We start from the raw sequence: 24,994 nt of genomic DNA on the forward strand, positions 1-24,994 counted from the left end.
CAGAGAGACGCGTTCCAGCCAGAGGGATGGACTGGGTCGCCAAGGCCCCGGGGGAGGCATGGTGTATGCAGCGGGCTGGGTGCTGGGGCGCAGCTTGGCCAGTGGTTCAGGGAGGGAGGGCAACACTGGGCCCCAGGCAGTGAAGGTCATCGGAAGGCAGAGCAGCGAGAACGTGACCTCGGGACCAAAGGGAGTCGGATGTCAGGAAGGACATCCAAAGCCTGGGCCAGGAGACTGAGGTCAGGAAGGAACATGCCAGGGCCCGGGGTGGATCATCTCTTCAAGCGGAAAACAGACTTTCTAGTTCCTGGGGCTCCCTGGGGACCCTGGCTGTGGGGGGTTCTGCAGTCCCCAGCACAGGGACAGCTCACCGTGCCTATGATTACTTCCAGTTTTGGGGCCAGGGCACCCTGGTCACCATCTCCTCAGGTGAGTCCCCCTTGCACCTGCTCTGGGGGCCTCAGGCCAGGTCCCTGGGGTGGTCACAGCTCCACCATGGGCTGAGTGCCCGAGGCCTGCTGGGCCCGGCCCCGTTATGGACTAGCCTTTAGAGCTGACAGGGCTCCTGGTGGTAAGCAAGCTGAGAGCTGGCAGAGAGAAGAGAAGCCCCGGGGACAGGTGTTGGCTGGAAGGAGAAGCTGTGGCAGAGCAGGGTTGGGGCCGGGCCTGGATATTTGTGTGCTAAGGGCTGGCCCGGCACACTAGTGTGGCTATGAGCTCGACGTGTGGGGACGGGGCATCCCGGTCACCATCTCCTCAAGTAGTTGCACCCCTGCCTGCCTCCCTCGTGGCCCTGGGGTTGGGTGGCTGGGGGCAGGGAAGCCAGCTGTGTCTGCTGCATCCTTGGGGAATGAGTACCAGCCCGTACAAGGGGCCAGGGAAGATTTTTGTCTGGAGAGAAGCAGGGACTGTATCCCTGTGCAATACTTTTGGTATCTGGGGCCAAGGTACCCAGGTCACTGTCTCCCAAGGTAAGATGACTTTCTGTCTGCTCCCTCTGTCTCGGGGCTGGGGAAGAAATATCCGGAGGCTCCTTGGTCTGTGTGGGGCCTTCTGGGGAGCCCAGAGGGTTGCTTCTGAGGCTGTGAGGTTCCCACCTTGCCGATGGCCTTTCTGCAGGGAGCGGGGCCTCCGGCCTGTGGAAGGCAGGCTGGCAGAGGGGGCTCCGTGTCCAGGGCTGGAGGGGGCTCACACCTGAGGATTCAGGAAGCCAGGCAGTAGTCAGGGGGTGAAGTTTTTGTACACCCCTTAGCGGGGCCCGTGTCAATGTGACTACTTTGACTACTGGGGCCAAGGAACCCCGGTGACGGTGTCCTCAGGTGAGTCCTCCCGGCTTTCCTCTCCTCTCTCTGTCGGGAGGTTTTGGCTGCATTTGGGGAGAAAACGGAGGGTGCCGGGGTCTCAGATCTAGGGCTGGTTTGGTGGCCAGGCTCTCCAGGGACCTCAGCCACCCTCAGCTTCGGGGGCCACCTGGTCCTCTCAGCCCCACTGGCTGTGATCTGAGGTGGACCAAGGCCTTAGCCAGGCCCCACTTCTTGTCTGGGGCCCCACCAACATTGTCACAATGTGACAACTGGTTCAACTACTGGGGCCCCGGGACCCCGGTCACCGTGTCTTCAGGTGGGTCCTCACCCTTCCCACTCTGGCTGCACTTGGGGAGATCTGGGGTTTGGGGCATTTTGGAAGCCAGGAAATGGAAGCAGAGACAGGGTCCCCCAGACACGGGGCTGGAGATCACCTTTCCACAGTTGGGGACAAGGCGGCTCCTTTGAGTGGCCTGGCCACGTAACTGAAGCCTCCTGGGGGGCCCCCGTGACTGTGGTATAATCAACATAATTGGGGTCTGTGGCCCCGATGCACCTGCCGTCTGGGGCAGTGGCCCTTGGGGCTGATTGGACTTCTGAGTTCCTGTTCGGGGCTGCGGTTTGTAGTCGGGCGGCCCAGGCAGGCGGTGATCTGGCTTCTGAGGGGCCAGGCCAGGACATGGGGTCTCAGGGGCAGTGGGGTGTGGGGACCAGGGCCAGTGAGGGGGTCCAGGACCCTCCAGATGACAGTGACTTGGAGGGTCGGCCTCCGTGCGGCCTGGAAGTGCAGGCCTCCAGAGGGGGCGATGCCAGGTGAGGCCCCCAGGGTTTTGTTGGGTGCAAATGGAGAATTCACCACTGTGATTACTACGGTATCGATCTCTGGGGCCATGGAACCGGAGTCACAGTGTCTTCAGGTAGGAGCGGCCCTGCTGGGGCCTTTATTTTCTACTCCTGTCTGTGGGGTTTTCTGGGCATCGATGGCTGGTCCTCAGGACTGTCCCCCAGGGGCAGGCTGGCCGGGAGGGGACGAGAGCTGGGCGCCTTAGGGATTTCAGAGCCTCCTGATTTTCTGATGCTTTTCTAAAACTGGAATAGTGCCAGCATGTCCGGGGCAGTAACTGAGCCCCTGAAGAGGGGCTGGAGGCTGGACAGGCCATGTGTGGGTGAGTTTCCAGGACCCCCATGGCCACAGGACAGTGTGGCTGCGGCAGGAGAGGTCTCGCTATCTGGATCCTGGTGTCGGCTCACGAGTGTGTGTGGGCAGCTGTGTTTGGAGCGCCACAAGAATGCCGCACAGAGAGCGTGCCGTGAAAGACTTTTTTCGGAATGAGGAGTGGTGTTCTGTGCAGACTGTGTTTACAATTCTTGGCCAACTGTAAGGACTAGGCGCCGAGGAAGGGCAGGCCTGGGGCCACCGAGCTCGGCTCAGCGAGGGCAGCTTCTGGGAGAAGACAGCCTGCTCCCCGTTAGAGGCGCGATAACTATCAAAGGACAGGGTATGTCTGAAGTGGCTCCTGAGAAAAATAATTAAGACCACTGAGACTTTAAAATGTGAGAGATTTTCGAGCATGCCAAACTTTTTAATCCTATCAGTCAATTAGCAAGCATGAATCATGTCTTTCTGGAGTAGATACAGGACATAGCAACACGGTGTGGTGGCCCCCCTACCCAGAGCTGAGTTCTGACAGTAATGAATTAGTTTACTTTTTATTTAATTCAGCTATTCTGGAAGTGGTGTTGTGGAGTTGGCCAGGGGGCGGCGTGTGGGGCCGGACACCTGCACCAGGTGGCCGGAAACAGGTCACAGGGACGGTCTATTTCGGGAAACAAGTAAACAGACTTGGCAAATTTATAGCTTATGGTTATGAAGAAATGGTTTTCGGGAGGTTTTGCCCAGCCCTGCGAGTCTGAAAAACAACACCTGCATAATTTGCATTTCTAAAATAAGACCAAGATGCTGGCAGAAGCTGGAACAGTTCCTTTTTTAACGATTTGAATTTAATTCTTCAGTCTTCGCTTGCCAACGTCTCATTTATACTCATTTTGAAACTAAGACATGTAAGAAATGAGAAGTCTGGGGGACAGTTTATCAATGCATTCATGTTAACTTTTTAAATTAGTTATTTCCTCAAACGGTCATTAATCTCAAACATTTTCTAACACCCCGAAGTGTTGTTTTCATAATTACTGTGTTCTAAATATTTTAAGTTGGTTGATTTTCTCTTCGTGATTAAGAAGCATTTAGATATCCTGATAAAGTGGCCTTCATTCATGTCAGCACTTTCAAGACTGCTTTTCAAGCACTCTTGCTGGGACATGTTTTAGGCTAAGCGTGTGTGCTAATTGTCCTGAATGATTTCAGTGAAGAGTGTTGGTTGTTGGAGTAAGAGGAAGCCCAGTCAGGTCTCAAATCAGAAAGGAATTCGGGCTGGCTCCTGAGCTGAAGGAGCCCCAGTGGAGGGTCCACCTGGCCCCCCCCCCCCCCGCCCCCGGGGCTGCTGTGGCTTCTGCCAACTGGCTATTCATCAAAGAGCCAATTTTAATGGATTTGGAGGAATTCTTCAATACCAAAGACCCCACGGGACTGTCTGGTGACCAGGGAGCCAAAATGGTAAGAGAGAGGCAGTCCCGGCTGCCAAATTTGCTGCTCCGGAAAGTTTGTGTGTGGCGTTTTGGTTTCTGCTTGAGGAGGAGTCATTTTTTAAGATCGCTCAGGGAAACAATGAGATTTATTTGTATGAATCCTGAGTGGCCATTGTCTTGGCTTCTTAACTATGGATTCTATGGCTCAGATGCTCTAACATAAACAAAGTGCCTTTCATGTCATCTTTGAGTCATAAACGCAGCTTTGGATTTGAGGTCGTTATTGTGCATTTGAAAGTAGCCTTCGCCTTGTGAAAAGCTTCAGGACAAAGAGCAGAATTATATGTGCAAATTCAGATGAGATGCATTTTTGGTCATGTTTAATGATGATTTTATTTTAGAGGAAATTTAGTTAAAGTTGGGGGCCTACTTTAGACTCAGAAGGGAGGAGACCAGCTAAGGGCATGTACCCAGGACAGTGAAGGCCCCATGGGGAGAGTCCCCAGCACAGTTTTCTGAAGCAAAGTCTCTGCCTATTCTAAGGCAAAGACGGGTTTTCACTCTGATGATGGCAAACACTCCTCAGTCCTTATAAAATGTCTTGGCGAATTTAAACTTGCCGGGAAGTATTTTACCCAGGAAACTGAGGTGGTAGTGACTGATAATGCTTGGGGGCCAAGAGCTGGCTGAGACTGGACAGGGCCATGGAAAAATAGGGGATTCCACTGGAGAAATCCCCAAGGACATACAAGGGTGGGAAAGGTAGGGATGGGCACCAGAAAGCACTGACCCTGAGCCAGGCTCAGCTGTACAGGATTCCTGGATAAGATGGCTTTGGCGAAGGCACGCCGGTCTGGTGGCCTGAAATTTTCTGGCTAGTCCCAGGACTGGGCTTTTGGGACTACACTGTACAGGACTACACTGGGCTGCCCAAAGCAGTCCTCAGCTAAGCTGGACTAAACCAGATTGAGCTGGCATTTCTGAGATGAGTTTGGGCTGAGCTGAATCGGGCTGAGCTAGGCTGAACTTAGCTGCACTGAGCTGGGCTGAACTGGGCTGAACTGGGCTGGGCTGAACTGGCCTGAGCTGGGCTGAGCTGGGCTGGGCTGGGCTGGGCTGAGTTTAACTGGGCTGAACTGGGCTGGGCTGAGCTGAGCTGGGCTGAGCTGGGCTAAACTGGGCTGAACTGATCTGAGCTGGGCTGAGCTGGGCTGAGCTGGGCTGAGCTGAGCTGGGCTGAGCTGGGCTAGATTGAGCTAAACCAGGCTGGGCTGGGCTGGGCTGGGCTGGGCTGGGCTGGGCTGAGGTGAGCTGAGCTGAGCTGGGCTAGGTTGAGCTAAACCGGGCTGGGCTGGGCTGAGCTGAGCTTAGCACTGGGCTGAGCTGGGCTGAACTGGGCTGGGCTGAGCTGGGGCTGAGCTGGGCTGAGCTAAACTGGGCTGAGCTAGGCTGAGCTGGGCTAAACTGTGCTGAACTGAGCTGAGCTGGGCTGAGCTGGGCTGAGCTGGGCTGAGCTGAGCTGGGCTGAGCTGGGCTAGGTTGAGCTAAACCGGGCTGAGCTGGGCTGGGCTGGGCTGAGCGGAGCTGAGCTGAGCTGGGCTAGGTTGAGCTAAACCGGGCTGAGCTGAGCCGGGCTGGGCTGAGCTGAGCTGAGCTGGGCTAGGTTGAACTAAACCGGGCTGGGCTGGGCTGAGCTGAGCTGAGCTGAGCTGGGCTGGGTTAGGTTTAGCTAAACCGGGCTGAGCTGAGCTGAGCTGGGCTGAGCTGGGCTAGGTTGAACTAAACCGGGCTGGGCTGGGCTGGGCTGAGCTGAGCTGAGCTGGGCTAGGCTGAGCTAAACCTGGCTGAGCTGAGCCGGGCTGGGCTGAGCTGAGCTGACCTGAGCTGGGCTGGGCTGGGCTAGGTTGAGCTAAACCGGGCTGGGCTGGGCTGGGCTGGGCTGAGCTGAGCCGGGCTGGGCTGGGCTGGGCTGGGCTGAGCTGAGCTGAGCTGGGCTGGGCTAGGTTGAGCTAAACCGGGCTGGGCTAGGCTGAGCTGAGCTTAGCACTGGGCTGAGCTGGGCTGAACTGGGCTGGGCTGAGCTGGGGCTGAGCTGGGCTGAGCTAAACTGGGCTGAGCTAGGCTGAGCTGGGCTAAACTGTGCTGAACTGAGCTGAGCTGAGCTGAGCTAGGCTGAGCTGGGCTGAGCTGAGCTGGGCTGAGCTGGGCTAGGTTGAGCTAAACCGGGCTGGACTGGGCTGAGCTGGGCTGAGCCGGGCTGGGCTGGGCTAGGTTGAGCTAAACCGGGCTGAGCTGAGCCGGGCTGGGCTGAGCTGACCTGAGCTGGGCTGGGCTGGGCTAGGTTGAGCTAAACCGGGCTGGGCTGGGCTGGGCTGAGCTGAGCCGGGCTGGGCTGGGCTGAGCTGAGCTGAGCTGAGCTGGGCTGGGCTGGGCTAGGTTGAGCTAAACCGGGCTGGGCTGGGCTGAGCTGAGCTTAGCACTGGGCTGAGCTGGGCTGAACTGGGCTGGGCTGAGCTGGGCTGAGCTAAACTGGGCTGAGCTAGGCTGAGCTGGGCTAAACTGTGCTGAACTGAGCTGAGCTGGGCTGAGCTGGGCTGAGCTGAGCTGGGCTGAGCTGGGCTAGGTTGAGCTAAACCAGGCTGGGCTGAGCTGAGCTGAGCTGTGCTGAGCTGGGCTAGGTTGAGCTAAACCGGGCTGGGCTGGGCTAGGTTGAGCTAAACCGGGCTGGGCTGGGCTGGGCTGGGCTGAGCTGAGCTTAGCACTGAGCTGAGCTGGGCTGAACTGGGCTGGGCTGAGCTGGGGCTGAGCTAAACTGGGCTGAGCTGGGCTAAACTGGGCTGAACTGAGCTGAGCTGGGCTGAGCTGGGCTGAGCTGGGCTAGGTTGAGCTAAACCGGGCTGGGCTGGGCTGGGCTGGGCTGAGGTGAGCTGAGCTGAGCTGGGCTAGGTTGAGCTAAACCGGGCTGGGCTGGGCTGGGCTGGGCTGGGCTGAGGTGAGCTGAGCTGAGCTGGGCTAGGTTGAGCTAAACCGGGCTGGGCTGGGCTGAGCTGAGCTTAGCACTGGGCTGAGCTGGGCTGAACTGGGCTGGGCTGAGCTGGGGCTGAGCTGGGCTGAGCTAAACTGGGCTGAGCTGGGCTGAGCTGGGCTAAACTGGGCTGAGCTGAGCTGAGCTGAGCTGGGCTGAGCTAGGCTGAGCTGAGCTGGGCTAGGTTGAGCTAAACCAGGCTGGACTGGGCTGGGCTGAGCTGGGCTGAGCTGAGCTGAACTGGGCTAAGCTGGGCTAAACTAATCTGGGCTGAGCTGGGCTGAGTTTAGCTGGGCTAAACGTCTTGTCAGGGGGGTTGAGCTGGGCTGAACTGGGCTGAGCTAAACCAGGCTGGGCTAGGCTGAGCTTAGCTGGCTTGCCCTGGGCTGAGCTGGGTTGGGCTGAGCTGAGCTGAGCTGAGCTGGGTTGCACTGGGCTGAGCTGAGCCAGGCTGAACTGGGCTGAGCTGGGTTGGGCTAGGCTGGGCTGGGCTGGGCTGAGCTGAACTGGGCTGAGCTGGGCTAAACTGAGCTGAGCTGAGTTGAACTGGGCTGAGCTGAGCTGAGCTGAGCTGGGCTGAGCTGAGCTGGGCTAGGTTGAGCTAAACCGGGCTGGGCTGGGCTGGGCTGAGCTGGGCTAAACTGGGCTGAACTGGGCTGAACTGAGCTGAGGTGGGCTGAGCTGGGCTGAACTGGACTGAACTGAGCTGAGGTGGGCTGAGTTGAGCTGAGCTGAGCTGGGCTGGACTAGGTTGAGCTAAACCGGGCTGGGCTGGGCTGAGCTTAGCTGGGTCGCACTGGGCTGAGCTGGGCTGAGCTGGGGCTGAGCTGGGCTAAACTGAGCTGGGATGAGTTTAGCTGGGCTGAGCTGGGTTGAGCTGAGCTGAACTGGGCTGGGGTGGGCTGAACTGGGCTGAACTGGGCTGAGCTGAGCTGAGCTGAGCTGGGCTGGGCTGTTCTGGGCTGAGCTGGACTGAACTGGGCTGAACTGGGCTAAGCTAAACCGGGCTGGGCTGGGTTGGGCTGAGCTGGACTGTTCTGGTCTGGGCTGAACTGGGCTGCGCTGGGCTGAGCTGAGCTGAGCTGGGCTGAGCTGAACTGGGCTGGACTGGGATGAGCAGGGCTAGGCTGGGATGGGCTAGGATAGGTTGAGCTAAACCGGGCAGGGCTGGGCCAGGCTGAGTTTAGCTAGGTTGCACTGGGCTGAACTGTTCTAGGCTGAACTGGGCTGAGCTGGGCTGAGCTGGGCTGAGCTGGGCTGAGCTGGGCTGGGCTGAGCTGAGATGAGTTGGGTTGAGCTGGGTTGAGCTAAGCTGGAGTAGGCCAGGCTGGGCCAGGCTGAGCTGGGCTGAGCTGGGCTGAATGAGGCTGAGCTGGGCTGAGCTGAGCTGGGCTGAGCTGGGTTGGGCTGATGTGTGCTAGGGTTAGTACACCAAACCAATTAATCAGGGTCACCGAGCTGGCCCAGCAGAAATGGACTCTCTGAGTGGCTTGGCTTAGAGGAGTCTGATGTCCAGGCTTGTGCTAGAATAACCCATGTTGGGCCATTTAGTTCTAATTGGGGAGACCTGGCCTTGCTAACCCTAACACTGGACTGACTTCAATGACCTGGTTGTGCTAAGGACGGGCCAAGAGGAATCTGCATGATTCCCACTCCTCGTGTTCACAGTCTCTGCTGACCCTGGACACACAGGCCTGGGCTGGTGGTCTGTCTGGGAGCTTGGGGGGTCCTCTCTCCATGCTGTCAGCCTGCCACATGGACAGTTCACGGGGCTCGTGGCTGAGTGTGCCTACGTGGCTCTAGGGTCTCAGAGGGAAGGCACCGCCAGTCAGAGCCGAGCTGTCCTGAGCTGAGAGCCAGGTACCAGAGTGCACTTGAGTGCAAGGGTGGCAGGTGCTGGGAGGAGGTCACATCTGCCCCTCCCAGCGTGAAGCACCCCCAACTTCCCACAAGCCCAGAGCTGGACTTCTGCAGCAGGGCAGGGGCCGCCTTGCCTCCCCTTCCCAGCAGGACCTGGGCCTCAACACAGCTGCCCACTGAGCCGTCGGTCCAGGCTGGGGAGGCTGCGAGGGCAGCCCTCATGGTAGCGAAATGAGGGAGCCATGTGGTTGGCGTTGGCCCGCCTGGCAGAGCGTGGGAAGGAGACGCCTTCTCACCCCTGTCTCTTGTCCCTCTCTGGTCCTCAGAGACCTCATCCCGTCCAAATCTCTTCCCCCTCATCACCTGTGAGAGCTCCCTGTCCGATGAGCCCCTGGTGGCCATGGGCTGCCTGGCCCGGGACTTCCTGCCCAGCTCCGTCACCTTCTCCTGGAACTACAAGAACAACAGTGTGGTCAACAACCAGGACATCCAGACCTTCCCTCCAGTCCTGAGAGAGGGCAAGTACGTGGCTACCTCTCAGGTGCTCCTGCCCTCCGTGGACGTCCTCCAGGGTTCAGATGACTTCCTCACATGCAATGTGAAACACCCCAAGGGCAACAGTGAGGTGAACGTGCCCATCCCAGGTGAGAGTCGGGCTCTCCTACCCATGGCCGGGGATGGGGGCAGGGAGGGGGGTCAGGTGGGCTGACGTCTTGTCCCCTTCACCGCAGTGCCTCTAGAGCTGTCCCCCAACGTGACTGTCTTCATCCCACCCCGTGACGCCTTCTCTGACAACAACCAGCGCACGTCCCAGCTCCTCTGTCAGGCAACAGGCTTCAGCCCCAAGAAGATCTCTGTGTCCTGGCTTCGTGACGGAAAGCCCATCCAGTCGGGCTTCAACCCAGGCAACGTGGAGGCTGAGAACCAAGGGCCCGGGCCCGTGACCTTCAAGGTGCTCAGCACGCTGACCATCACCGAGAATGCCTGGCTCAGCCAGAGCGTGTTCACTTGCAATGTGGAGCACAATGGGCTGACCTTCAAGAAGAACGTGTCCTCCGCATGCATCCTCAGTGAGTTGTCCTGGCCCCTGGTGCAGCCCCTTGGGGCAGGGACCCCTCCTCACACTCATAGGTGCCCACTCAGGGCAGCCGCTTCCTGAGCCTTGGCTTCCTGGAGCGGCCAAGGGCAGGGAGGGGGCCACTTGTCAGGTGGGGGGGCCCAGCATCCCCTCCAAGGGGTCCTTGGGGCTCAGGAAGGCTCGGCGTGGCCAGCTTCTGTTCTCTTGGGAAAACCTCCCCCCTTTGCCCGGTTGCCCATCCAGCCAGTCACTGACACAAACTCTCTCCTGATCCAGACACGCAAGCCACCATCAGAATCTTCGCCATTCCCCCCACCTTCGCCAGCATCTTCCAAACCAAGTCGGCCAAGCTGTCCTGCAGGGTCGTAGACCTGACCACCCGCGACAGCCTGAACGTCTCCTGGACCCGCCAGAATGGCGAATTTCTGCCAACCACCACCATCTTCCAGAGCAACCTCAACAACACCTTCAGTGCCACAGGGGAGGCCACCATCTGTGCAGAGGAGTGGGAGTCAGGGGAGGACTTCACCTGCACAGTGACCCACACAGATCTGCCCTCGCCACTGAAGAAGACCATCTCTAAACTCAAGGGTAGGGGTCCGCTTCTCTTCTGCCCCGGGACTCTCCCACAGCCTCTCCCCCCAGCCCCCCACCTGAGCTCACAGCTGCCTTTCCTCCCACAGACGTCAACAAGCAACCGCCCTCCGTCTACGTCCTGCCACCCAGCCGGGAGCAGCTGAGCCTGCGGGAGTCAGCCACAGTCACTTGCCTGGTGAAGGGCTTCTCACCCGCAGATGTGTTCGTGCAATGGCTGCAGAAAGGCCAACCCATGTCCTCTGAGAGTTACGTGACCAGTGACCCGAAGCCCGAGCCCCAAGACCCCCACCTCTACTTTGTCCACAGCACCCTGACTGTGAGTGAGGAGGAGTGGAGCTCGGGGGAGACCTACACCTGTGTTGTGGGCCACGAGGCCCTGCCCCACATGGTGACGGAGAGGAGCGTGGACAAGTCCACCGGTAAACCCACCCTGTACAACGTGTCCCTGGTCTTGTCTGACACGGCCACCACCTGCTACTGACCTGTGGGCCGCCCCACTCCGGGTGGATCCCAGAGTCCTGGGGAACCCGTCGCTGTGTGTGCATGTGTGCAAACTAACCGTGTCAATGGGGTGAGATGTGGCGTTTTATCAAAATTAGAAATAAAAACATCCATTCAAAAGATGCTCGTCCTGAGTGAGCGATGCTCTCGCCTACCGGGGCCACAGCTGTGCTGTCCTCACCCCCAGACCAACCTCTACCACCACCCCTGCCCCCACCCAGCCTCTGAAAGTCTCTGTGCTCCTCTCACTGCTCTCATGGCCACCCAGGTGTGTGGCACACACGTACACACACACGGACACATGCACACGTGCAGGCTTATATGTGCATGCACGTGGGTACCTGCATACATACAGACATAGACACATGGACACACCCGCATGCACACAGGCACACATGTGCATGCACATGGGTACTTACACACACACGGGCACAGACACATGGACTCACACACATACACACACCTGCACACATGCACACACACAGACACATGGACACACACACATGCACACACATGCAAGCTTATACATGCATGCACACGGGTACTTAGACGTGCACAGGCACAGACACATGGACACACAGACACATGGACACACACACATGCACACAGGCACACACGTGCATGCACATGGGTACTTACACACAGGCACGGACACATGGACACATACACATGCACACACTTGCACACATAGGCACGGACACATGGACATACACACATGCACACACATGCACACACATGCACACACAGACACAGACACATGGACACACACACATGCACACATGCACACACACAGACACATGGACACACACATGTACACAGGCACACACGTGCATGCACATGGGTACTTACACATGCACAGGCACAGAAACATGGACACACAGACACACACATGCACACCCATGCAGACATGTAAACACACACACAGGAAACACACATGTACATGGACACAGGCACTCATGCACTGTACGTGGGTGCAAATACACATGCATATACACCCATGGACATAGACATGGAGGAACTTGCATACACACACAGAGATGCACAGGGATATGGACATGCACACACATACATACGAGCACACACCCATACATGTGGACACACGCAGACACATGCACACATAGGTACACACACATACACACAGTCACAGATACGCTGACGTGCGCACACGAGGTCACTCGGTGCCTCAGGCAGGCATTTCCGCCCTCTCCAGCCACGTCACCTTCCGCAGGCCTTCATGCCCACGCTCTGCTCATCCTTCTGTCTCAGCTCGGAGGTGTGTCCATGGGCTGGCCCAGCCTGGGCACTGACCATAGCCGCCGTTGGCAGGCCCAGGGCCAAAGGAAGCCCCTGCCATGCCCAGGCACCCACGGGTGAATGGACAAGGCAGGCAGTGCCTGACCACCGGCCCCAGAGGTGGGGAGGCCCCTCCCTAGAGGGAGGCTGTAGAGAGCGTGATCTGAGTGGGGAGCCCCTGCAAACACCCAGCCCTGGAAAGGGTGGGGAGTGAGGCCCCAGAAGCAGGAGTAAGGGAGAACAGAGCCCAGTGGGCAGAAAAGGGGAGGGGCGTGAGTAGGATCTCCTCTCCTGAATGGGCAAAGGCAACACAGCCCCCTTCGGGCCCAGGCCCAGGCCCTCTCTGCGCACCAAGCCCTTGGGCACCTGAGTTCACCTGTGCAGGGGCTGCAGACCCCACTGAGTGTCCTCAGCCTGACCACCCCAGTGTTAGCCTCCCTGGAGTCTCAGGGCTCTGTCTGACCCTTTGGCCCCAGAGTTCTGGGAGGGCAGACAAGCCAGCCAGGGCCCCACAAATGCTATTCACTCCCAGAAAGAGAGACAGCGAGTGGGAATCTCACTAGGAAGTGAAGAGGTCCCCTTGGGCCCAGACATCTGCCAGCTCCTCACTGCCAGCCCTCTCTGGCCTCGGCGGCCAGGGCCACACCTGTCCCAAACCACAGGTGGCAGGGGGCCCTGCTCTCTGCCTCTCAGCCGCAGGTGGCTCCGGCTGTGTCACCACACCCCACAGGAGAGTTCAGGACACTGTGAGCCACTCTTCTGGGGTCACTGCCTCCGGCCCCAGCCCAGGCCGCACCCCCACGTCTATGTTTCTCTGTCGCACTCTCTGCCATCCCAGGGCTCCTAGACAAGGTGCTCAGGGCTACCCTGCTCTGCTTTGGCCACATTCTGCCTCCACCTGGCCCCCTGCTTTGGGCTGTCAAGGCCCAGCTAACGCTTGGCTGAGACCCTTCCCGACTGAGCCCAGGGGCCCTCAGCCCCACAAGGTGGGTGCAAGGGAGACTGCAAGGCCAGGAGGCCATGGACACCCTCTCCTGCCCCACCTGTCCCTCCCGGGTGCAGCACAGCCGAGGGCCGAGGGTGGTTCTAGGGCTGGACTGTGCTGGTGCCGGGCCTGACCCCTCTGTGCTGTGTCCCCTGCAGAGGGGGAGGTGAGCGCCGAGGAGGAGGGCTTCGAGAATCTGAACACCATGGCCTCCACCTTCATCGTTCTCTTCCTCCTCAGCGTCTTCTACAGCACCACAGTCACCCTGTTCAAGGTAGTGGCGGCCTGGAGGGGGGGGGGTGCACAGATGGCCTCAGGCTGAGCCTGACCCACTGTCCTCGGGAAGCAGGGAAACAGCTCATGTGTCTGTCGTCTGCAGGTGAAATGACCCCCCCCGCTAAGAACTTCAGAGACCCAGAAGATGGGACCCAGGGGGGCACCGCCTTGGGGCCCGGGGTTCCCAACCTGCAGAGCCTGTCGACTTGCACTTAAATCCTTCCCACGTCACCCCTCCCGCTTGCCGCCCAAAGACGCAGGCTTCTCAAGACCAGGCCAAATGCCGTGGACGCAGCACCGCTCTGCAGTGTGCACTCATGTCGCCTTGAAATAAACGTGTATATTTTATCCTGTGAAACTGCTTCCTCGTGAAGGTTCTTTATCCCAAACTGCACCCATGTGTGCTGTGTGTGCATCCAGGGGTGGCCATCCTTCGTTGCGAAGCGTGTGTGGGAAAGCGGGGGGGGGGGGGGGGGGGGGTCTGTCTGCACACTGCCTGCCAGGGGACATGGCGGGAAAGATCTCTGTGAGGGAGACCCAGAGTCTCAGGCTCATCCAGTATGCTGAAGGACGGCAGCCGAGCTCAAGAGGGTCCCAATCATGTCGGGAGCCGGCAACCAAGCTTGGGCCTCAGGGATTTGTGTGCAACCAGCAGGGCTGTCCACCTACAAGTCCCTGTCCCGAGGGTTTGTCCCACCTGCTGAGGCATCTGGGGCGTGTGGATGGGAGGAGAAGTTTCTGGTGAGACGGTTAGGAGAGCATCTGGCAGAGGGGAGGCACAGGAACAGTCTCCGTCCCCCCAGGCCACCGCAGACGAGGGGCAGGCCGTGGCAGAGGCGGGGGTGGGACCCATGTCAGAGGCTCGCCTGGACACCGCACAGACAGCCAGGGCGGCCACAGGCCATGGGGCGGTGGCAGCGAGGGCCCAGGTGGAGGCCAGACCTTTCCTGGGTAACCACATGGCTCCTACTGACATGCTTGCTTGGACCACACAGGTGATGCCTTAGCGAAAGGAGGCCCGGCCAGACCCTGGGCCCTGTGTCCAGACAGGAAGAGACCCTCCCAAAGCTTCTAGTTCTGGCTCCTCGCTGCCAGCTCCCTGCCTTCCTCTCCCTCTCCCTTCTCCCACATCCACCAGGAGCAGACAGCAGAGGCCCAGCCCGTCCTCCGGCACTTTGCTCAGAAACCTCCCGAGCCACGTGTCCACACGGCGCACAGCTGAGACATGAGGCCCTCCGCCCTCCCTTCCTCTCCAAGCCCTCATCAGAATTGCCTGTAACATCCAAATTCATGCGAACAGTCTTCAAGGCAGTCCGGCTTTTTCTGACGTGCACCTCAGAACCGCAGCCTCGGGTTCTGACACTACATGGGTACTTCCACGTGTCAGCTCTGTCACACCCCACTTCTGGCACCGGAGTGTGGATGCCCCTCTTCTCCTGCGGCAGCCGACACAGCGGGAGCCGGACACTGACCATGTCACTTCTGGGGGCGCATTCCCTCCATGCCCCCCAACCCTGGCGTCTGCCCCTTGTGTCCGATCCTGGGTCTTCCCTCCAATCCCACCGTCGTCCTCCCGCACAGCGCCGTGTCTGATCCCTGCTCCTCCCCCCAGTCCCACCGTCGTCCTCCCACACAACGCTGTGTCTGATCCCTGGTCCTCCCCCCAGTCCCACCGTCATCCTTGCACACAGCGCGGTGTCTGATCCATAATCCTCCCCCCAGTCCCTCCGTCGTCCTCCCGCGCAGCGCCCTGTCTGATCCGTAGTCCTCCCCCCAGTCCCACCGTCATCCTCATGCAGAGCACTTCCTGTTCATGTCTATATCCCCTTTTGTAAGGACAGTCATGCTGCATTTGGAGCCCACCCTCTGGCAGTATGACCTCATGACTTTATCTACTGTGACTGTGTCCCCCCAACAAGATCACGTTCTGAGGCAGTGGGGTTTAGGATGCAATGCAGCCCACAGACCCAAGTTCAGGGCCCAAGGGGAAGACAGGGAGGCTGCGCAGCGGGGGCCTCTGGCATGTGGATGGGAGAAGGCAGGGGCACGGTGGCCAGGTGCTTAGGAGAGCAGAGAGGTGGGTCCCGCCCCCAGGGGACCAGTGAGGAGGGGGGTTGGCGCCTCCACCCACCCAGACAACCTCAGTCCAGGCTGAAGAATGGGCATGACTGACCCTGTCTATGCAATGGCAGCATGGTGCCCTGGGGGGACGTGGGATGAGGCAGGAGCCAGGAGGAAAGGGCCCACAGACTAAGATACAGCAGAGCCATCAGGGGCCTCATGCTTGCTCAGCCGCCCTTGGCCAGCCAGGTCCCTGGGGAGAGGACAAGGGGACTGGAGACAGCCCACCTGGAGTCCCTCATCCTGGGACCTGCCGCCCATAGGGCCCAGTGTGCAACACAGCCTGTCCACCCCACCCCAGGGCACAGGGTCGGGGGGTGGGGGGGAGGGCTGACCCCACTCACTCCTCGGAGAACCACACAGAAGTCTGGCCATGTGGCCCCTCTGCAGGCAAACGGCACCTGTGCCGCAATGGCCAGGGGCCAGCAGCTGGAGCCCTGGGTGTGGGGACACATGGCCCCGGGCCCATCACGGAGGGACCGCCCTGCACTGGGGTCTGGGCAACCCCAACCTCGGGCTCCGCAGTGGGAGCCCCTGCCACTCGGCCAGCTCTGCCCTGCCACACACCCCCACCCCACACCCTTGGGAGCCCCAACCCCAGAACCCCGTGTCTGTCTTCCAGCCTCCGGAGAAGCGCTGCACGTGTTCCCCTTGGTCTCGGAGTGTCAAGCCCTGAAAGAAGGCGACTCCGTAGTCCTGTCCTGCTTGGCAAGAGGATACTCCCGAGAGTCAGTACAGGTGACCTCGGTTTCGGGGGAAGCAGGACCAGGCCACAAAGACCAATCTCTTCATGCCGAAGGCACAAGACAACGTTGAGCTGTCCTTCCTGACTGCCCAGTGGAAGCCAGACCCCCACCAGTGCAACACCGCCAGCGGCAAGCTGCAGAAGGTCTTCCGGTGGCCAGGTGGGTGGCCCCAAGACCACAAGGAGGGCCCTCCCGGGTCTCCCACACCTTCCACCAGGGCCTGACCCCAAGGACCGACACAGGCACCCAGGCCTCAGCACGGCGCCCATGAGGGTCACCTCTCATCACCCCAACCCTCAAACCCTTTCCCCGCAGACCCTGTCCTCAGGGTGCAAAAGAAAGGCAGAGGCTGAGTGTGAGGCTTCCCACGGCCCAGTCCCCACCTCTGCACAGCACAACCAGCTCGTCCCTCCCTCCCGCCATTTCCAGGTCCTCCCGTCCACCACGCGGCCCTCCCACCTCAGTGTACACACGGTCCGACCCTCACCTGCCACTTTCCTCTGATTTCAGCATCTTGGGAAACTAAGACCCCCCTGTCGACTCTTGGGCCAACCCCATCAGAGGACTCCACCACAGTGCCCAGCACTGCCAGGGTCTCAGGTGAGGAGCCCCCACCCCAGCACACCCTTTCCTGCCTTCCCATCTCTTAGGATGCCCCCTTCAGGCAGCCCTCCATGACTTCTCCCGCAAGGCTTCAAGTCCCATCTGAGTCAGGAAAGACAGGCCCTGAACGGACGTCTACCAAGCACCTACTGTGCGCCAGGCTCTGTGCTTGGCACCAGCAGACACGCCTCTGGCCCTTTATGAACAGGAGACCCACCCAAGACACCCTGCGAAAGCATAGCCGACAAAGGCAGGCCCAAGGGCCAGGACTGGGACGCAGCTGACCCAGCAGCCCACAGGACTGGGCCCTGAGCTTGTCATGGGGCCTCACGTGAGGATGTGTCACCAAAGCGGCCAGGAGTGACCCTTACAGAACTGTAGCATGCCCCCTGAAGGCTCGGGGGCCGTGGCATGGGACCCAAGGCCTCCCCACAGCAGGAACCACCCTCCCCTCCCGCCCGCACTGGCTCCCCGTTGCCCTGCTGGCGTCTCGGGAGGAGGGTCTGACAGTCACCCCTGTGCCACGTTAGCAGAAGCATTTGGACAGAGAGCCTCCCCCCACGGGTGGCCCCCACCCAGGCCAGAGCCGCGACACCCTCATCTCCAAACACGGCCAGGGCCCTGGCTCCACGTGGGGGGACTGATCAAGAGACAGGAGAGTCCCCCGGGCAAGAATGCAGAGTGGTCCTGTGCAGCGGGACTCGCTCACTGGTCCCCATCCCCCGGGGCATGTGAGCCTCAGCACGCCCGCAGCCAGACACTGCCCACAGCCTGTTTCCTCCTACAAGCTGGGAGCAGTCTTTGCAGTTTGAGAGGAATGGCGGAGGAGGGGAGGGAGTGAGAGGAGGAGAGACAGAAAAGCCTAAAGGTTTGCTGTCTGACCCTTTACAGAGCAAACTTCTGGGACCGGTAACTCACCGGCCATTTTCGCCACAAGTGTGGAAGTGACTGTGGCGTGGTGACTAGGGGACAGTGGCGGGTCCGGGCAGGTCTCAGAACCCCAGAGAGCAGGAAGGCTGAGGGGCCCAGGGAGGCCACAGCCCGACCACGTGTGCAGCACACAGTCTCTCCCCCGACCTCCCTCCACAGTGCCTTCCACCAGCCACACCCAGGCACAAACCAGAGAGCCGGAAAGGACAGCGGACGCCAGTCTCAGAGGTCAGTGCCCTGGGGCACAGAGCGGGGAAGAAGGGGAAGAACAGATTTGGGAGCCCCGGGGACAGCCCAGCTTGGGAGCAAGCCCCCGGGCCGGTGGCGGGAGGCCAGGAGGCGACAAAAGCCGGGTCTGCACCAGGGAGAGCTAGGCAGAATCAGAGAGGGCATGTCGCACTGCCCACAGCACCACCCCCAGGCCGGGTCTGCGCGCCCCAGTGCCCCCAGTGACCGAGGCCACTGTCCTCTGGCAGAGTGTCGGAACCACACCAGCCCTCCCGGCCTCTACCTGCCACAGCCTCCCCTGCAGGGCCCATGGCTCAAGGGACAGGCCACCTTCACCTGCCTGGCAGTGGGGGCTGGCCTTCAGGAGTCCCGCTTGTCCTGGGAGGTGGCCGGGGTGCCCCTGCACGCGGGTGTGGACAGTGGGCCGCTGGAGGAGAATGCCAATGGTTCCCAGAGCCTGAGAAGCCGCCTGGACTTGCCCGTGGCCTCCTGGGCCTTGGGGGCCAACATCACCTGCACGCTGAGCGGCCCGGGCGTGGCTTCCCAAGTGGTGTCCTCAGCTCCCAAGGAACACGGTGAGGCCCCCTCCACAGCCCCCAGGGAACACGGTGAGGCTGGGGGCCCTGCGCACGCACCCCCCGCCTGGCACAGCCGCTCCTCTGTCCAGGACCCGGGCCGCCCAGCTTCCCCCAAGGCCCCGGGTGGCCCGCGCATGACCAGGCTTCTCCTCGCAGCTGCCTCTGCGCCCAGCAGCCTCACGGTCCACGTCCTGACTGTGTCCAGAGCAGCCTCCTGGCTCCTGTGCAAGGTGTCCGGCTTCTCGCCCCCAGACGTCCTCCTCACCTGGCTAAGGGACCAGGTCCAGGTAGACTCTGCTTCCTTTGCCACTGCACCCCCCGCAGCCGAGCTGGGGAGCAGCACCTTCGAGACCTGGAGCATCCTGCACATCCGCACGGCCCAGGCCCCTCGCCCGGACACCTACACGTGTGTGGTCCGGCACGAGGCCTCCCGAAGGTTGCTCAACGCCAACTGGAGCCCAGAGACGGCCAGTGAGTCACACATGGGCACGGGGCCAGGGCTTGGGGGGGGGGGGGGGCGCAGTCCCAGAGGAGCTGAAGGGCTGGGTCCTGGGGCTGCAGCCAAGGGTCTGTGCCACCCAGCCAGGATGACCCTGCCCCAGCCTGGTGGGCACCTGGAGTGTGCACACATTTTCCCTGCACTCAGGGCTTTGGATGCCCTGACACCTGTCCCCCTGAAGCCTGTCCTCATGTCCACAGGCCATGTGCTGGACTAGGAGGGGTGGGAGGTAGGTGTCACCCCTGCCGGGCCCCCAAGGAACAGCCATTTCCCACCAAGACCTGCCCCATTGCTGAGCTCAGAGCAGGGGCCTCCCCTGGGGAGGCTGGTCATCCCAGACACAACCCTCCCAGGGACATCTGAGCCTCCCCAAGCCCCAGGACCCCCACTGGCTTGGGAGAACAGTCAGCACCTCAGAAGCCAGGTACACCCAGAAGTGGGAGCTGGGCTGGGGTGCCCAGAGAATCTGACCCGCACATGCCCACAGCAGGCCCTGACTGCAGGCCACCTGCAGGGCAGAGGAGACAGAGGCCCACTAGGGTGGGGGCTCACACTGGAGGTCCAGGGCTCACTCTCCCCTCAGAGGCTGGCTATCAGGCCCCCTCACCACCTCATCAGGGGGCAGCACCCAGGCAAGGCCCTGGAGGGACAGAGGTGGACACCTCAGGCCAAGCAGGTAGCAGGACAGCATCCCCCCGCTGCTCGAGCATGGAGAGTTGGCCCTAGGAGTGGGGTAGAGGCAGATGCCATGTGGAGGCCATGCCAGCAATGTGGTGGGGGGGCCACACAGGAAGGCTGTGCCAGCCTCCACTGGCTCAGACACCCCCCCGTCAGACCCGGCCATGGGCAGCCCTGCACAGTGGAGGACATGTCCACACAACAGTACTGACCCCGCTGCCTCCTACAGCCAGGTCTGGAAGTGCTGGCATCTTGTTGGGCAGCAGCCTGAAGGGTCCCCTAGAAAGGCGGCTCTCCTCAGCCCCCTAGTCCACCTGCTTGTGTCCCAGCAGGCCTCCCCGTGATGTCCCAGCACCAGCCCCTGTCCCCACCGAGGCTGGGACTCCTGGTCCTCAGCCCATCTCCACAGCATTGCCCCCTGCCCTCTGGGCACCCTCTTCCCTGTCTCAGGCCCCTCAGGCACATCTGTTCTCCAGTCATCAGAACAGCCTCCTGGCCCTGCTTACCTTCCCTCCCCTGATCCCCTAAGCAGGTGTGTAAGGAGATCGACCCCCCACCCGAGGCTCCTTGAGGGCCAGGTCCACACTGACCTCCTCCAATGTCCATTCTCCTACACCCAGCAGATGGGAGCCCTCCCCAGGCACAAACCAGGCCTCTCCATCACAGGTGATGTCACAGGTGAGGCTGGACCAGCCCCCTGGACAGACTCGGCCAAGGCTGGAGACTGGTCTGCTGTCATGCACAGAGCCCCAGGTGTAGGCTGCAGGTGTGTGTGCACGTGCACCCCTGGTCACCTGAGCACACGCACATGCCCAGCATCATCATTGTTATAAAGCATCACACGGAAGGTCCCCCCACACCAGGCTCCTGTCCTCTTCCTCCTGACCTGGTTCTGCTCCTTGGCCTGTGTCATAGACTCCAAGTCTAAAGTTCTCTCTTGGCCAGCAAGAGAGCGGGACACAGGATTAAAGTGAGAGATGGCTAATGTCCGGGAAAACACAAGACCCGAATAAGGGCCCTTGCCCCGTTTGTATCACGATCAGAAGGCTTACAAACACGGCGATGGACGCGCACAAAGAGACAAGGAATCTATGAACATTAACTTCTGGACGTGAGGGAAAGGGGGTCTTGAGGATCCTCGGGGTTAGGGGTTTGGGTTAATACAAAACAAAGTCCGGGCGCCGGGCAGTGGGGAGGAAGGTTGTTTACAGCGGACCTGAGGCAGCACCTCTGTTTATCTCAGCCTCGCGGATGAGGCAGGGAGGACGCGTGACCTCAGGGTTGACGAGGCACCTTCGCTTTCGTTAACCATCTCCGCTCTGGGCTGCTACGCCTGCAGTGCAGGGGTCCACAGTCCAGTTCACCAATTTACCTAGCTTGGTCCTATTCTCCCGTGAAAGCTGCTATAGTACTAAATTGGGGGTGCTTCTGCCCTGAATGCCTAATCTCGTTTATTTCATATACCTTTGCATCGGGGGCCTCTGTACCCCCCTATTCTTGGTTGCCTTGTGTTGTTTACCCAAACTCGGGGGTGAGCATCCTATAGCTTCGTACTTCTCTGTGCCTTGTTAACCCGTTGGTGTAAGCCCGGGGGATTCCTAAGCTTATCCCCCACAGGCCCACAGTCTCCACTTCGTGTGGGGACCCTATAGTGTCCGGACTTCTCTGCCAACTGCCTCCAGTCCATCCCCCACTAATCACAGTGGCCTCCTTGAGGGTGCCTTCCTGCCGGCCGTGCCCGCACAGCCCAGCCTTGCTGCCCAGCACCGGGATGCGTGCGCTTCCAGTGAGGAGGTCACAGATAACGAAGGCAGCGTGGCAAGCGGGAACAGCAGGACGACGCCACACGCACTTTATTAACCAGCTTTATTTAAAGTCACTGAAGAGCTGAGGACTCAGAGAAGCCCAGCTGACCTGGCTCCTGGGCAAGACAACATTGTTGGCCACGTTACCCCCACCCTGGACACCGACGGACACGGTTACGTTGCCCCCACCCTGGGCACAGGCGGACAGAGGTATTGGCATCCAGGGAGGAGAGAGGCCTGAGGGAATCAGTCAAGGTTTTAACATCCACATGGGCTGACATGAGGAATAAGAATAGGGATGAGCCCCAACTGTATCCCCTCCACCACTGACTGCCCCAGACAGGACCTGTGCTCAGAGCTGGGACAGATCTCCAGTCCGGCATGGTGCTTGGACTCTGAAGCCCAGTGGAGGGAGGGGCCTGACCCACCCCAAACGTTGGAGTTGAAGCCAACTGTCCTGACGTCCCACCGGCTCAAGTCCTGATTAGACAGACCAGATGTGCCCTCACCCCTGCCCCGAGGAAGGTGCTATCATATGCTCCACTTCTCCAGTGCTGGCTGTTTGTTTACAATGCCCAGCGTGCAATCAAAAATTAAAAGACATGCAAAGAAGCAGAAAAGCTTCAGCCACAATCAAGATAAGAAGCAGCAGAGTTAGACCCACAGGAGATCCAGATTCTGTCATTAACAGCAGTTCCGGTCACGTCCAACTACATCACAGCATCTCCTGGGCCAAGCCCGACACGAAGCCCACTGGCCTGGCCCGCCTCACTGGACTGAAGGGTGCAAATGAACAGGTCACCCACCCACCCTCCTGTCCTCTGAGCAGCCTTCGACGCCCTGGGGCTCAGTCTGGTGCTTTGGTGGGGGGTCAGAACACATGGCCTTTACCTGGACAGGGCACTGTCCGTGCAGGACTGTGTAACTTTTGACTGTCCAGCTGACCCCCCAACCGTTCACCACTACACTTCACGTGTCTGGAACAGGTTTTCCCAAATCATCCGGAGCAAGGACAGCTGCCTTTGTTAATATTTCCTGTTCTCATGGACCAACACCTTCGTAGAATGCAACAGGGTTTAATTACTAGAAAGATGAAACTAACAAAGATTGCCATGTTTTCATTATTAGAATAAACAGACCGCTATAAAGTTTGCAAGCGCACACGACCTCCACGCTCACGCCCCGTGACACAGGAACTGGGCCCTGAACCAGGACCCCGGCCACCCCTCCCATCCTGGCCCCCGCCCGAGTGTCCAGGGGAGCGGCTGCTCAGGGATGCAGATCCCGCAATGCCCACCCTGCCCCCACTCGCCCGAGCTCTCCGCGGCAGCCACTCGGAGCCCCTCTGCCCTCCCGGCTCTCTCCCAGAACAGCTTCGTGCGTGCTGTTCCCACCTCTTGTTGCCTGGCTGGGTCCCCTGTGCGACTACCCCTACCGGGTGACAACCACCTCCAGCTCGCGCCCGGGACCCGGCCCGTCTGCTGCATGGGGTGGGGGGCCCCGTCTGGCTCTGTGGGCACCGGGGGACCCGGCCGGGAGAAGCCTCACAGACTCCGGGTCGGGAGAAGCATGCCCGGAGCAGTCCCTTGTCACTCAGCAACCCGTTGTGTGCGGGTTCCGAACCGAACCTCCTCACTAGCGCCCTTGCTCCCCGGGTCTGGACATGGCCCCCCCAGCCCCCCAGAGCCAAGACGAGAGCGGCGGCGGCTCCACGGACCTGGAAGACACCGGCAGACTGGCCCACGTTCGCGGCCCTCTTCCTTCTCACTCTGCTCTACAGCGGCTTCGTCACCTTCATCAAAGTAAGGCAGCCAGCACACCTGTGTGCAGGGCTGGGGGGAGGCGGTGCCCTGCCCGGTGGGGGACACACTGGAGCCAGCCCAGGGAGCCTGGTGGGAGCGGGAGGGATGTGCAGCTGCCGTGGGCCGTGGACATGGGCCCGGGGCCTGTCAGGCATCAGAGGCCCCTCCCCTCTGCCACAGCACTCCGGCCAGGAAACGGGCACATTGCACCTGCTCACAAGTACATGGGGGTCTGGGCCCTGTCATCTGGGGACCTGGCTCCTCACATCCCCCCTCTGCACCCTCCGGCCACCGGCCCCCTTCCCAACCCCTGGGCTCTTGCTGCAGATGAAGTAGCCCCAGGAGAGCGGATGTCCTGCACCCGCAGAGAAGGGAGGCTGGGACTCTGGCCTGTGTGTGGTGCCCCGGCCCCGCTTCGCCTGCCCCATGCTCGTCTCTGTCCACCTGTGCCCGGGGCTCGGCCGCCAAACCCAGCCCATGCTTCCTGAACCAGCGGCCCTGACTGTGGGCCCTTGCCTTCCCACCTGCCAGCCGGCCCCATAAACAACCTTGCTCACATGCCCTGCCTCTTGTCTCCCTGCTTCCGTCAGATCAGAGAATCCGGAGCTGAGAGAGAGTCCCAGCCGGGATTGGGGTGCGGCTGTGGCAGGCGGGCCCTGGGGGGCTGCCCCGTGGGGAAGCCGGCGGGGGGGGAGAGGTGCCGCTCTGCACACTCACAGATACACCCACCACACGCACACGCACACATGTGCACAAGCACAGTTCACACAGAAGCGCGTGTGCACAGACACAGGCAATGCTCGTGCACACTGCAGCCTACAGACACAGCACACGCACACACATGTGCAAGCGCCAGGCTCGTGCTTGCACGCACACAGCACACGCACTGGTCTGCAGACCGTGTGTGCTCACGTATGCGCTCAGACACATACCCATGCGCCACACGGCTCCCATGCACCTAGCTGGGGGCAGTGGGTGCTGCCCACACGTGGAGCCCATTCTATGTGGGCCTGGCCCCACGGCCTCCTGAGTCTGTTCCTTCCGGTGCAGCAGGCGGGGGCAGTGCGTGCAGTCGTGCCTGAAGGGGCGCATGGGAGACCCTGGTGCTGCCCAGCGGACAGTCACCGTTGGAAGCCTGCCGTCGCCCAGGGTCCCCAGCTGCAGAAGAGGAAGTGGTCACGGGGGCACGCAAGCACAGTGGACGCCACCCGCTGGCCAGGGGCAAGAGTGAGGGCAGCCACCGTCAAGCCCAGCCGGTCCACGGCCCCCCCGCCCCCAATGCCACAATGCTGGTGTCCCCCTGTCACTGCTCGTCCCTCTCACCACCTCTGTCCTCACCCACCCCCATCCGTCCACGGTTTCAGCTCATGCTCATCCCTGCACGTGGCCAGTGGAGGCTGACCCACACCTCACACCTGACATGCCACGACCAGACGCAGTGCTGTGGTCAGACAACCCCCATGGCCTCTGCATGTGACCTCTGGGGCAAAGGCACTTTG

The 24,994-nt window shown here is 60.6% G+C and overlaps 2 gene segments (V, D, J or C); both read left to right on the forward strand.

Annotated features, from left to right (window-relative positions):
• The window catches only part of LOC109261643 (Ig mu chain C region membrane-bound form-like), a 32,101-nt gene extending 18,238 nt beyond the window's left edge, over window positions 1-13,863 (forward strand). The window contains 7 exon segments of the C gene segment in view: window positions 177-429; window positions 9,102-9,419; window positions 9,507-9,845; window positions 10,130-10,444; window positions 10,537-10,869; window positions 13,388-13,503; window positions 13,609-13,863. Of these exon segments, the coding sequence occupies window positions 177-429; window positions 9,102-9,419; window positions 9,507-9,845; window positions 10,130-10,444; window positions 10,537-10,869; window positions 13,388-13,503; window positions 13,609-13,617 (1,683 nt within the window).
• On the forward strand, window positions 2,228-24,053 carry LOC109261194 (immunoglobulin heavy constant delta-like). The segment is given in 8 exon segments: window positions 2,228-3,918; window positions 16,249-16,531; window positions 16,883-16,972; window positions 18,065-18,133; window positions 18,382-18,708; window positions 18,868-19,182; window positions 21,592-23,495; window positions 23,823-24,053. Coding segments are annotated over 6 exon segments (1,104 nt in total).
• The last annotated feature ends 941 nt before the right edge of the window (window positions 24,054-24,994 follow it).

The sequence above is a fragment of the Panthera pardus genome, unplaced genomic scaffold (genome assembly GCF_024362965.1).
Source record: "Panthera pardus isolate Hobbes unplaced genomic scaffold, ASM2436296v1 HiC_scaffold_24, whole genome shotgun sequence".
Taxonomy (NCBI): domain Eukaryota; kingdom Metazoa; phylum Chordata; class Mammalia; order Carnivora; family Felidae; genus Panthera; species Panthera pardus.